Source organism: Rattus norvegicus, chromosome 6, assembly GCF_036323735.1.
Source record: "Rattus norvegicus strain BN/NHsdMcwi chromosome 6, GRCr8, whole genome shotgun sequence".
Lineage (NCBI taxonomy): Eukaryota > Metazoa > Chordata > Mammalia > Rodentia > Muridae > Rattus > Rattus norvegicus.
Window position 1 is genome coordinate 100347816 of NC_086024.1, and position 14130 is coordinate 100361945.

The 14130-nt window shown below is 44.1% G+C and overlaps 1 protein-coding gene across 12 annotated transcripts in view; it reads left to right on the forward strand.

Annotated features, from left to right (window-relative positions):
• Positions 1-14130, forward strand: part of Syne2 (spectrin repeat containing nuclear envelope protein 2) — a 313636-nt gene that overhangs the window by 75087 nt on the left and 224419 nt on the right. For all 12 annotated transcript variants that reach the window (NM_001427326.1, XM_039113258.2, XM_039113264.2 and 9 more), the window contains exons 7-11: positions 2590-2777; positions 4106-4302; positions 7029-7129; positions 10082-10183; positions 12617-12754. In NM_001427326.1, coding sequence (NP_001414255.1) covers positions 2590-2777; positions 4106-4302; positions 7029-7129; positions 10082-10183; positions 12617-12754 — 726 coding nt within the window. The remainder of the gene's footprint in view (positions 1-2589; positions 2778-4105; positions 4303-7028; positions 7130-10081; positions 10184-12616; positions 12755-14130) is intronic.

Consider the following 14130-nt stretch of genomic DNA (forward strand, 5'->3'; position numbering starts at 1 on the left):
CAGAGTTTTCCTACTGAGTCAGACCTCCAGTCTCCAATTGAATTTCCTCTGCTGAAGGAAACATTCCATCACTGCACTGTACAAAGTAGCAGATGCTAATCACTGTGAGCCTTCACCATCCCAAGTGCCCCAGGCTCTCTCTACCACTGAGCCACGCCCCCGGCTCTGTTGTAAGTCTTTGGAAAACAATGCTGGCTCGGCCATCGGCCATCGTATGCTCCTCGTCTGTCCAAACAATGCTTGCCAGGTCCTTTGGTCGTGGTGTTGGCTGCGTCTGTTGTCCTTGTACTGTTTCCATGGAGTCTCACTATGTGGCCCAGGCTGCTCTTAGGTGGTTCTGCACGACCCTCATGCCTTGGCTTCTTAAGTCCCGACACTTCAGGTGCAGCATATGTATCAATACTGATTCTATTCTGCTGATTATAGAGAGAAGCGTTAAATATTTCTATGGTTACTGACGCATCTTTTAAGTTTTCAGTAGATATTATGTTGTCCAAAATGTTCAGATCAGTTTGCGTGTTTATCAGCACATAAATCAACTTGCAGTTTTCAGACTTCCACCGTCCCTGGAGGAAAACTTTTCACCTGAGTTATACGCAGACCCTGTTCTTCTCTGTGTATATTTAGATTTTTACAACTGCTTTTTTTTTGGTTCTTTTTTTCGGAACTGGGGACCGAACCCAGGGCCTTGCGCTTCCTAGGCAAGCGCTCTACCACTGAGCTATATCCCCAACCCCTACAACTGCTTTTTTATGCTCCTTAATTTTTCTTTTTTCCTTGGCGTGTGTATTGCACGTGTCTCTGTGTGGGTATGTGTGTACGTGAGTGCGGGTCCTTTCCAGGATCTGAAGAGGGCGTTGGACTTCTTGGAGCTGAAGTTCTAGGTAGTTGGGAGCCACTTGGTATGTGTGTCGGGACAAAGTCAGAGTTCTGTGCAAGAGTCCAATGTGCCTTTAAGTGATGAGCCATCTCCCCAGCCCTGACATTTTATTTTCAAGTTCATTACTGTTTTACTTTTCTTAAATATATATATTTTAATTCATGTGTAATTTTGGGTGTTCGTGTGAGCATACACCATATGTGTCAGAAAGAGATGCAGGATTCCATCAAGCTGGAGTTACAGGCAATTGTGAGCAACCTGATGTGACTGCTAGGAACTGAATTCACATCCTCTGAAAGAACAGTAGGAAACTCTTAACCCTGAGCCATCTTTCCAGACCCCCCTCCTCCCCCCCTTCCCCTCCTCCTCTCCCTCCTCCTCTCCCTCCTCCTCTTCTCCCTCCTCTTCCTCCCCCTCCTCCTCTCCCTCCTCCTCTCCCTCCTCCTCTCCCTCCTCCTCCTCTTCTTCCTCCTCCTCCTCCTCCTCCTCCTCCTCCTCTTCCTCCTCCTCCTTCTGTAAGTTTAATTTGTGTGAGTGTGTGAGAGAAAAGAAAGGGAGAGAATGTGTGTGTGAGATGCGAGTGCAGATGTGTGGAAGGGCCAGGGGCATCAGATTCCCCTAGAGCTGCAGTTACAGGTCACTGTGAGATGCTCTACATGGCTAGGGGAACTGGGAACCCAACTAACGTCCTTTGCAAGAGCAGCACTCACTTTTAACTGCTGAGCCATTTCTCTCACACTTTTCATGTTCTTTTTAAGAAAGGTTTTATGTATGGGGGCTAGAGAGATGGCTCAGTGTTTAGTATCACTTACTCCTTGCAGAGGACCTGGATTCGGTTCCCAGAACCCACATGGGCATTGGTAACTCCAGTACCATGTGATCTGATACTCTCTTCTGGCTGTTGTGAGCACCACACACACATGTGGTAAACATACATACATACATACATACATACATACATACATACATACACACACATATAAGCAAAACATTCGTGCACATAAATAAATCAAAAGGGATTTCTTTATTATTAACATGCATCTGTGTGTGTGTGTGTGTGTGTGTGTGTGTGTGTGTGTGTGTACCATGACATGCAAATGGAGGTCAACAGAGTTTATGGAGTTGCTTCTCTCCTTCTGTCTTTACTCTGGTTCTGGGAACTGAACTCAAGTGTTCAGGCTTATGTAGCACCTTTTTCTTGCGTTTCTTGCAAAACCATTTTTCTGGCCCATGTTTTTTGTGTTCTTAATGGTAATTTTATTCTCACTTTGAGGGGTTACCTGTCGTGTGCCTGCCTATCCTCTGTTTTTTTTGTACTTGTGTTTGTTCTCAGTAGGTTGAAATGGGAGGGGCCGCATTCCAGTCGGTCTATTCTCAAAAGGTGCTTGACTAGAAGGCTCTCCTGGTTCTTCTCAGTTTAACCCAGCATTGCTGGTAGTGCATTTAGGGGATGAATGGATGCCTGCTTCTGTTGGATGCCATTCCTGAGTCAGGTGTTACACACACACACACACACACACACACACACACACACACACCGTCCAGACCTAAGGAAAGCCAAATTGTAGTCCCAAATGTCAAATGCGGACTCAGTCATATTTAGAGCCCATTTCACCCAGAATCCTTTGTCAGTGATAAGGAATGCTTCTTCGGTGCTTCTCACGGGCAGCCTGTGTGAACGTGCCTGTGAACAATTGTGCTTTCCACAGATTGAGAAGCTTGCTCAGGCCCTGTCTTGCGATTACAATCAGCCTTCACCGGAGGTTGTGAGTGTGGCTGACTCATCTCCTACCTCAAGTCCTCCCGCTAAGAAGTGCTCCAAAGCCCAAGCCCAAGCAAGATGGCAGTGGTCCGCCAAGAAGGCTCTTCTTCAGTGGGCCCAGGAGCAGTGTGCCGGGTAAGTAGTGCTGTGCCCATCCATCCACACAGCCTCATGGACTTAGCTAGTACTGGTTTGAGAGATGGCAGCTATACCCTGGTTGCTGGGTTTCCATAGTTTATTGCTGTGGGCAGATAAAGCAATATTTAAGTTCCCTGACCCCTTTCCTTTTTGAGATGGGGGGTCTTACTGTGTTGCTCTGGCCGTCCACAAACTCACACTCATCTCCCCCTGCTTCCTATATGCTGGGAATAAAGGCACACACCGCCAGGCATTAAATACCCTTTTTAGGCACAGTTCTCCCGTGCATCTAGACAGCGGCTTTCGGGCAAGAGTCTTACCTACTTATGCTAGTTACTAATCTTGTTGCCGTGGCAAAATAACAGAAAGAGGCAACGTGTGCCTCCTTATGGGTTTCTCTGACCCCATTATGGGAGCACGGTTCATCAGGGCAGGGAAGGTATGTCGGCAGGAGCATGAGGAGGCCATCACAGGAACATCCGTCACAGCGCAGCCACAGTTAGCAACAGAAAACAATGCGTCTTTGTGCTAAGTTCGTCTTCTTCATTCAGGTCAGAGCCCATGTACTCCCTCACAGACCTGCCCAGAGACCCCGTCTTCCACGGTGACTCTAAATCCCATCAAGTTGACAGTCATGGTTAACGATCACACCAGCATAAGCTCTTTGAAAGTCAGACCATGTCTTTTTAAAAATTAAAAAAAAAAAAACCCTACTATTATTGTCATCATGTGTGTGAGTGGGGCACAGGCATGCCATGGCCTGCTGGGGGAGATCAGGCGTAACTGTGTGGACTTGGTTTTCTCCTTCCCCTTTGGTGGGTTCTGGGGATCGAACTTGGGCTGCCAGGCTTTCGTGGTAACCTCTTTCCTTCCTGAGCCATTTCACCAAACGGAGATGAGTGAGTAGTGAATGGAGGTGAAGGCGTGATTGGCTAACTGATATGCAGAGCATCATGGTGTGGTCTGTTTTTACAATTAGCCTTCATTTCTTAAAGTCAGCATTGTTTTCTGATTGATCCTAAAGGGACTCGAGAAGATATATTTTTATCTTTTAAAATGTACTTATTTACTATTCCTGTGTATATGGCACGCATGAGGAGGTCGGAGGACAACTTTGTGGAGCTGATTCTCTCCTTCTACTGTTGTGTGGATCCTGAGGATTGAACCCGGGCCACCAGACTTACATGTCAAGTTCTTTACCGTCATAGAGTAGCCTTTATTTAATTCTCAGAGTTAAGTTTTAGTTACCATAAAATACAGTGGAAATATTTTGATGTTTTGGTTTTTTTTTTAAACAACAGTCTGTATCACATCCTTTTGCACAGGTTGGGGTCTGTCAGTGTGACAGATTTTAAGTCAAGCTGGAGAAATGGATTGGCTTTTTTGGCTGTCATTCATTCCTTGAGACCAGACCTTATTGACATGGACAGCGTGAGGCACAGATCCAACCAAGACAATCTGAAAGAGGCCTTCAGGATCGCAGAACATGAGCTGAAGATCCCCAAATTGTTGGAACCCGAAGGTAGATAGTCTTCTTTTTTTTGAAATCTCCTTGTCCAGCATGAGGTTGAGTTGAAGCTGCACCTGTGCTTCACACCTGTGCACTTCACACCTGTGCACTTCACACCTGTGCACCTCACACCTGTGCACCTCACACCTGTGCGCCTCACACCTGTGCGCCTCACACCTGTGCGCCTCACACCTGTGCACCTCACACCTGTGCACCTCACACCTGTGCGCCTCACACCTGTGCGCCTCACACCTGCACACTTTATACCGGTGTACTTCTCACCTGTGTATTTCACACTTGTGCATTTCACACCGAGTTAGCATCACACCAGTTTATTTTCCTGCAGGAAGACTTAGCTCTTAGTTGAATTTCATGGAATTAGGACTTTGCAACAATGACCTGACTTTAGTCATGGAGTGAGTGAAGTCACAGCTGAATGTAAGCCATGCCTTTATGGGGAATAATCTGAGCCCCTGTCTTAACTTCCTTCTGGTATATTCTGTATCGTGTTTTTGATTCTGTTCTTCCTGAGCTACAGCTCTCCCGCAAAATTATCTTGGTCTTTTACACTTGTTTATGTGTCTCCCTGTTCCAGATCCTCCTGTGGTTGACGGAGAGCAGTGATTGCTGCTTTCCTGATCTCATGTGGCTGGCCACATTTTGGCATTCTTTCTGCTCAATCTCTGTGTTTGATTATTAACAAGAAAATTCTAAGATGCCAACATTAACTTCATAGGATTATTAAAATAATTTCTTTCTGAAGAACACTCCCATGTGGGTTGTATTGCTTCTCAAATATTCCAGTGCGTATTTATTACAATATTAATGTTGGTTTGGGAAACAAATTTAGAAGAATCTTTGAATTTGAACAAGTTCTGGGCTAGTCATATCTACAATGTGAGGGCCTGTCTTAAAAGAAAAAAGAAGGAAGCAGGGAAAGGAAAGAAGGAAGGGAGGGAGGAAGGAAGGGAAGGAGGAAGAGAGGGAGGGATGGAGGGAGGGAGGGAGGGAGGAAGGGAGGGAGGGAGGGAGGGAGGAAGGAAGGGAGGGAGGGAGGGAGGAAGGAAGGGAGGGAGGAAGGAAGGGAGGGAGGGAGGAAGGGAGGGAGGAAGGGAGGAAGGGAGGGAGGGAGGGAGGGAGGAAGGGAGGGAGGAAGGGAGGGAGGGAGGGAGGTAAGTACTCGAGGTTAGCAAGATTGCTCAGTGGATAAAGGTATTTGCTGCCAAGTCTGATGACCTAGTTCAGTGCCTGTCACTCACGTGGTAGGAGAGAACCATCTCTCCCGAGTTGTCCTTTGACCTCCACATGTGTGCTATCATGTGTGCCTCTCCTCAGACAAATAAATGAGTGCCAAAAGTCAAGTTATAAGAGTGGTGTCAAGGATTAGTGAAGAGTGCACTGATCCAGCAGATGCGACTTGTAGTTCTAGCTCCTGTGCAGGATCTGTGCCCACCTCTTCAAACACATGCACTAAGACTTGTTTATTATAAATTTGATCTCCGTAAAGCTCGTGTGGCACACAACTAATAAATAACGTAAGAATATGCTATATTTTACTGTGAAGTCAGAATAGACCGAGATCGCTGTTTCTGAATTTTACCACACTCTTGTCTATCAATTTATAAGCTTCCAGTTGCAGATCTAGAAGGGTAATGATTGAATATCAGTTGGAATTTTCTTTATGTTAATAGGTAGGAGGGGTAGCAAGTATATGGGGATCCCACTTGCTCTTTGGCGGTATGAATTATTTTTTTCCTGAATCAAATGCTAGGTTTTTTTTTTAAAATGTTAATTGCAACATGACAGCTCTAGATAGGACATATTTTAGTACCTTTTTTTCTATTATCAACTGCCCCAGTGGGTTTTGTAGAAGTCACTGAAAGGACAAATCAAGTGCTGACATTTGTCCCTGTGTGGTGTAAATACAAGCAGCAGGGTGGTTTAGTGACTGTCGTCGATCATGGAACAGAGTGGTAAGATGGTGGCTCCGCCCTTCCCTCATTCAGATATTCACGAGTGTTGGTGCACACCTGTGGTCCCAGGACTTAGGAAGTTGAGGCAGGAGAATCAGCTGAGACCAGCCTGGGCTAACTAATGAGGCCCTGTTAGAAAATATATTAAAAAATACAAATAAAGATTTAGTGCAATTCTGTAAAACGCAAATAATAGCAAAAAACGAAGCCCTTGCATTGGGAAGGGATAAATCTCAGTATTTATTACCTCATTTTTAAGGAAATTACTTTTCTTATATGCGACACAAATACTGGTCCACTGAAGTCAAGTTTATTCGTTCTGTGTACGAGTAAATAAACTGAATGTTCTGAATGAGCATGGATACTTTTGGGAATGGTTTACTGTACAGATGCCTCGACCAGTGTACCAGGAATCAGTCACACTTGCCCGGTGTTCCCCAGTGCACCATGTCCCCAGAGAGAGAGAAATGCTTTCATTTTCTTCTCTCGACCCCTCGGATTGCTGTGTCGTCCCATAAACAACACCCAGGGCGATGCTGTGTTTTTTATGATGATGCTGATCGTGCAATGCCAGCATTCCAGCTACTTCCCATCTGACTTTAAAGCTAAGTTCTGAACTTCTGCCAGGAGGATGAGCAGAGTGCAGGGCTGGTCCATGACTTTGATTAATTCAAGAGCCTCTGAACCCATTGGCCGTCCTCTTCTTGATAACTAATTGTGGGAAGCCTCTCCTACAGCTGATGGATGCTGTGGTATGTCTTGCAGATGTAGATGTCGTGAATCCCGATGAAAAGTCTATCATGACTTACGTGGCGCAGTTCCTGAAGTATTCGAAGGACGCACCTGGCCCTGGAGGTTCATCACAGGTATGTCTTCAGTATTCAGTTTCTTTTGTACACTAGGTTTGATTTAAAAACAAAACAAAACAAAACAAACAAACAAACAAAAACCCCTGAAATTTAAATTGCACATACAACTTAAATGTGCAATTCATGACTGGCCGTGGTGGCACATGCCTTTAATCCCAGTAGTCAGGAGGCAGAGACTGGTAGAACTCATAGGCCAGCCTGGTCTACAGAGCGAGTTCCAGAACAGCCAGAGAAGCTTCGTCTTGAAAAAACAAACAGGGGCTGGAGAGATGGCTCAGAGGTAAAGAGCCCTGACTGCTCTCCCAGAGGTCCTGAGTTCAATTCCTCGCAACCTCAGGGTGCCTCATAGGCATCCATAGTGAGATCTGGTGCCCTCTTCTGGCCTGCCGGCATACGTGTAGGTAGAACACTGTACACATAGTAAATAAGAAAATCTTGAAAAAAAGAAAAAACAAACAAACATGCAACTCATTCAAGTATGTAAAACACACATGGAATCATAGTTTCAATATCTATTCTTTTTTTTTTTTTTTTTTTGGAGCTGGGGACCGAACCCAGGGCCTTGCGCTTCCTAGGTAAGCGCTCTACCACTGAGCTAAATCCCCAGCAGTTTCAATATCTATAATGTCCCATTATGCCTCTTTTCTAGGAGGAATCCAGGAAAGTAATGTGTGAATTTCTTTCATCGTAATTTGTTTTGTCTGGGTTTTTTTTTTTTTGTTTGTTTTTGTTTTTGTGTGCATGTGATGGCTCGTCAAGTTCTGCCTAGTTAATTCCCGATAGGTATTGCATTAGTCCTATGTTAGGAAGGCAAATATCATGGATAGCAACTTTAAAAGAGAAACATTTACTTTAGCTCCTAGTTTGAGAGGTTGGTTCATAGCCAGCCAGCATCAGTCATCATAATGGACAATGTATGAAAGAACCAGGGAAGTACAGATGAGAAAGAGACTAGGGTTCAGTGCTCCCCTTTTTGGGCTGTGCCGTCTGTGACCTAAAGCTTTGCACTGGTCCCGCCTTTTAGTTTCTTCCCATTGTGTGCTGCTGCTGCTCTCTCTGGTGTTTAAGCCTATGATTTCATCATTCCAGAGCCACACCATAGCCCGAATTTCACAGCTTAAGTTATGAATTAACTGCCTTTTGAATAACTTTAAGATTTATTTTTGTTTTGGGAGGGTAGGGTCTCTCTCTTTGTAGCCCTGGATGCCCTGGAACTCACTTTATAGACCAGGCTACCTTTTTGAGTGCCGAGGTTAACAGTGTGTGCCACCACACTTGACTATTTATTTGGTATTTTGTCTCTGCATGTCTGTCTGTGCCCCACATTCATGCAATGCACCTAATGGCCAGAAGAGGGCATTAGATCGCCTAGAACTGGAGGTAACAGACTTGTTCATAGCCACGTGGGTGCTGGGAAGAGGGCTACTAACCACCAGCCTTCCTTCCAGTCCTTTTGAACAATTTAGAGATAATAACATTTTGATCTATTGTAACTTGTATTTGTTTTACTGAAATAGTCATATACTATAAAATTAAGCTATTTAAAGTGCTCAGTTCAGTAGCTTTTAGGCATTCACATGATCGTGCAGCCATTGTCCTCCAGTTTAACATACTTGGCTATGCCTCCAACTGGCAGATTTTGTCCCTTTTTGCTCATAGCTTGGTGGGTATGGAACTGTTGGAATGGAATTGTGTCCTCCACATACAGGGAGGCATTGTGCACTGCTCTTGGCCTTTGCTTGTGGAGATTTCCTGGAACTGCTGCTAAGTGGCTTTTGATCACTCAGTTTACAACCACTGAGCTGAAAAGAAACTTATATGTCCATGAAGATAAACGAGTGGGGTGAATGGAGCAAAATCCTAGTAAAATCCACGTTATTTTACAACTTCTTTTAAATGGCTTTATCAAGCGTGTTTATGCACCTTTTTAACCCAGGCTGTCAGCAACATTGTTGCTGATTCTGGAGGTGACTCTCTGGGAGACACTAGGCTTAGAAATGTGCGGCTTGGGGTTGGGGATTTAGCTCAGTGGTAGAGCGCTTGTCTAGGAAGCGCAAGGCCCTGGGTTCGGTCCCCAGCTCCCAAAAAAAAAAAAAAAAAAAAAAAGAAATGTGCGGCTTATTTCTGACTTGCTGAGAGGCTCCTCTTTCCTAAGTGATATTTATATAAAATTACATATTCAACTGACTATGAAATTGGGAACAAAAATATTAAGCTGCCTTTTTGTTTACTAGAGTAAGAAGGCAAGCGAAGGGGAAACGGTAACCTCTGGATTTAGTACCCTCCAGCTGTAAAATCTGCTTTCAGCTGTGAGCGATCCCACTGAAACTATCAGGGGAAAGGGCACCCCTCACTTCTATAGGACAGCACATCCTGAAACTGTGCTAGTGGGTTTGTTGTTTGTTTAATTTTAAGGTATTCACGGTATTGTTTTGGTGTGAATGTTTTTGGCAGTGAACCTGCTATAAAGTGATTTAGGAAGCTATCAAGATGGAGGGGAAGAATGCTTGGCGTTTGCTGAGCAAGCCTTTTGAACTTACTTCAACCTCTGAAACCCCTGTAGAGGTGGAAGGAGAGCACTGACTCCGTAGAGCTGTCTTCTGACCTCCATATTCTTGGCTTGCTGTGTGTGTGTGTGTGTCCGCCTCATCATCCATGATGATAAATAACATTAAAAATTTAAAAATGATCTATGATGATCTGAGAATACATATTGGTTTCCAAATCCCTGTGTGTGTGTGTGTGTGTGTGTGTGTGTGTGTGTGTGTGTGTGTATTATATTAAATGTAAGGTGAACCAGCAGAATTTCTCTTGGGCGTGCTGAGTCATTGGTATATAGAAACAATCCATTGCTCTTTTAAGTTGTCAATTTTATTGCTCATAGAAATCACTCATAGTTTAGATATGTGTGTGTGTGCATGCATGCATGCTTACGTGTGTGAATTACAGGCCAAGGTGAAGGATGCTGTGGTCTGGCTAACTCTGCAAGAGAAGAGATTACAGCAGATGCTGAAGGATTCAGAAAGTGAGACCTACTGTAACAATTACCATGTGAGTAGGACTTTTACTGCTTTGGGGAAGAGTGGCTAAGTATACTTTTAGAAAAATACCATGTTCTATTTCTGTGAAGAGACACCATGATCACAGCAACTCTTATAAAAGAAAACATTTAATTGGGCTGGCTTACAGTTCTGAGGTTTAGTCCATCATCATCATGGCAGGAAGCCTGGCGGCATGCAAGTGGACATGGGGTTGGAGACGTAGTTGAGAGTTCAACATCCAGACAGCAGGAAGACTGAGATGCACTTCCTCTAACAAGGCCACACCTCCTAAAAGTACCACAACCTGGGGGAGGCATTTTCATTCCTACTACCACAAGTACACTTCAGAAAACTCGTAAGAGAGTATTTACTATTAAACAACCCCAGACTTGGTACTGAATTCTAGGACAGGGCCTCTGAAGCCTTCATGGATGCCTTTGTTAAATACAGGTTTAGAGTCAGGAGTTCCGGCCAGGGCCCCAGATCCCATGCTGCTGATATGGTTCTTGATACTGCTGGTCCACAGAGTAGTTTGAGCTATAGGGCTCTATAGCAAGGGATGCCAAACTGTCGCCCCTGGCCCTGGCCCTGGACTCCTCCTTTTGCAGAGAAAACAACATCAGAATAGCACTGTGCTCACTGATGTACTCTTCGTGGTTATCTCCATGCTATCCCTGGACCTAAGCTGTTGGGAGAGAGGCCAAATGGTCCACGAGGCCTAAGATTTATCATCTTGCCCCCTGTAGTGTTCTTCAGTCCCCATTTTTGAGTAGGCCATTCCCTCATCGTGAATATTGAAGGGAAGGGGAAAAGCCAGGTTATCAATTGCACTTCTCAGAAGTATAGTACAGGGCTTCATCCAGGGTCCTGTGTAAGTAGTGATGTTATCCCTGAACTCTGACCATTCGAGTGGAGCACCCTGGCTGACAAGTCTTTTACACACAGCAAGTCTGGCTGAACTTGGTGGTGTTAATTGAGTTTCCACACATGAAGACATTGAGGTCTAGAGGGACCAAATGACTTCTTCGAATGTATACAGTGTCTCACAAGTAGAGTGTGGCTTTAAGGTTCTCTGGTCTTTTTGCATTTTGTTGAGTTTCCAGGACCTGTTAGTTATTAACTGTTCAATCCTTGAGGGAGCCAAGGAAGTGTTCTGAGACCCCATTGTCTGTGTAATTTTGTGCCTCCCACCAGTTTTCAGTCCTGAATAAGGATGATATTGTCTTATGCTAGTGCAGCTCTTAGCACTTTCTGGGCCTCCATTGCCCTGAGGGAGCTGGGTGAATCAGCCTTTCCAAATCCAACACCCAATGGATCATGTGACTTGTGGACTCTGCCATCCTGCTTGGCGCAAAGTCTGCAGGGGAGGAAGGTACCAAAAACTCTTCTCAGCATAGGATCTGTAGGATCTATGCGCTTCTTCCTCAAGGCCCACATCTGAGATGGGAGAAATGCTCACTGTAAAGTGGGTGTACCTCGTTCCCACCACGCCTCTGATCTAGAAATGTGTCACAGACTCATGTGTCTTCAATAAAAAGATTTTTGAAGTTATTAATGGTCAGAGATAAATTATTTGCTATTTGTTTACTTTGTATCCATTTACTTATCTGTTTATTTTCAAGGCTAGGTAATACTAATTTCTTCACCCCGCCTTTGAATTCTTGAGTTTGAATAATTTTTTTCTCAGTCTCTCACACATCTGGGACTGTAAGGGTCCCTACCACCACGCTCAGCTTCTATTAAGCATGAATAGGAATATTAATAATGATTGTATAATGTGTTAACACAGAATTGTAGCTCTGAAACACTAATATTCATACAAGTGCAAACCAAGAAAAACTTGGTTCTGGAATTCTGAGCGCAGGCAGAAGGGGATTATTAGTGTGGACAAAGTGCGTTAGGAAGAGTTGGATCACCCCTGCTAGTCATAAGACACTTTGAAAATCATCTCGTGTCTCAGATGTGTATGCCATGCATTTGGGAAGCTGAGACAGGAGGATTGCTGTAAGTCCGAGGCCAGCTTTGGGTACATAGTTCCATTCCATACCAATTTGAGTGACAGAGTAAGACCCTGCCCACAAAAGCAAAGCCAGCGGCCATCATTTATACAGGAAATGGCAGGGCGGGCATTGTCTTGTCTGCTCTGGGATGGGCAGATTTTCACCCGTGGCATCATGAGTGATCTGATGTCTAGAGACAGTGTCTTTGCCACTCCCTTGCAGCAGAAGTCCCATAACTGACACCCGCAGGTCATTTTGCTGTTACTCAATTGATCAGATTGAAACAAGCAGGTCAGAGAGAAGAAACGGACGTCAGAGATTTTAACCTTTGCCCGAGCCAGACGTCGATATAACCTTTAGTTAGAGACCTTGAATGAGCAGGTGACATCTTACAAATGGATGGAGCGTTTCCAGGCTATCGTGCAATGCTCTTCTAATTTCAGAGCCTGCTATCATTTATGGAGTCACTGAACGAAGAACAGAAATCCTTCACGGACGTCCTGTCACCGCGAGAGAGGATGGAAGAGTGGAGTGAAGATGAGTTACAGCTGAGACAAGGCTGGACCAGCCTCACGCAGCAGGTGACTGTGTTACGCCACTTAGAACTCTTCCGGGGGCAGCTTTGTTAGGGGAGTCTTGACCGTGGACTCCCATCAGGAATTCTCTAGGAGGCAGGATCGATGCTTCGTCTGAGCATAGGATCACGCTTTGCCCCTCCCCCCATAATGTTATTTATATAGAAGTTTAATTTTAAGGGAAGTTCGTGGCATTCTGCTCAAATACAAGATTATCCAAAGTTACATTGGCCATCGATTCTTGGTTGACCATTGTGGATGAGGTAGCATTTCCTATTGGAGGTGATCAATGTTTGGGGGAACCGTAGCCTCTTCCCTCCCATCACTTGTCAGGATTGATACCTGCCTGACAAGCTATATGGACAGTCTGGGAACACGTGTAGGATGATGGTGTTTGTGACTGTCATACACATCTATGCTTTTCATCCTCTTGATTACTAAGATTTGGTCTGTGGTCCAGCACACGCCGTGTATGCTGTATTCTTGTAGTCTTCGGCAATCTTGTATGATACTAATATCAGTTAAGGCAAGGTGGCTAATACTCATGTCCATCCTCTCTGAGTCTTGACTGGCTTTCGTCTCGTTCTATAGCTGCTGAAGGGAAGTTTAAAAATCTGTGGAAACCCCTCTTCAATTCTGTCAAGTTCTGCTTTGTGCATTTAAAAACTTTATTCAGTGTGTAATAGATTCGTGAGAGTCATACCTCTCTGATGAACTGACACTTTCTGAAATATCTCACTAAATATACTAGTAATATTTGGTGAGGCTGTTTGGCTTGGTGTCTGCTTCATCTAGTATGAATGTCATGTTCTGACCTTGTTATTCTGATGCTTTTGAATTAGACATTTCCCCCTCATTTATTTCAACCCATTTGAGTCTTTATAGTTTATCTACTAAAGACACACATGGGGCTGGAGAGATGGCTCAGTGGTTAAGAGCACTGACTGCTCTTCCAGGGGTCCTGAGTTAAATTCCCAGCAACCACATGGTGGCTCACAACCATCTGTAATGGGATCTGATGCCCACTTCTGGTGTGTCTGAAGACAGCTACAGTGTACTCATAGACATAAATAAATAAATCTTTTTTTAAAAAAAAGACACGCATGGATTTTTCTTTTATTTATTCTGACAATTCTGATCTTTTAATGGGAGTTTTTGTACATTATACTTAATATAATTCTTCCTATCATTTAATTTGCATATATCATTTTCCTCTTTGGTTTGTGTGGTTTCCTCTGTTTTTGAATCTTTATTTTATAAAAAAAATCTGTTTTAGTATGTCTGTCAGTTTTGGGCTCTTTTGTTTATTAAGTGTCTAGTAATCGCTCTAAGAGTTATAATATACATTTTAAACTGTTTATAATTTAAATTTTAAGTTGTTC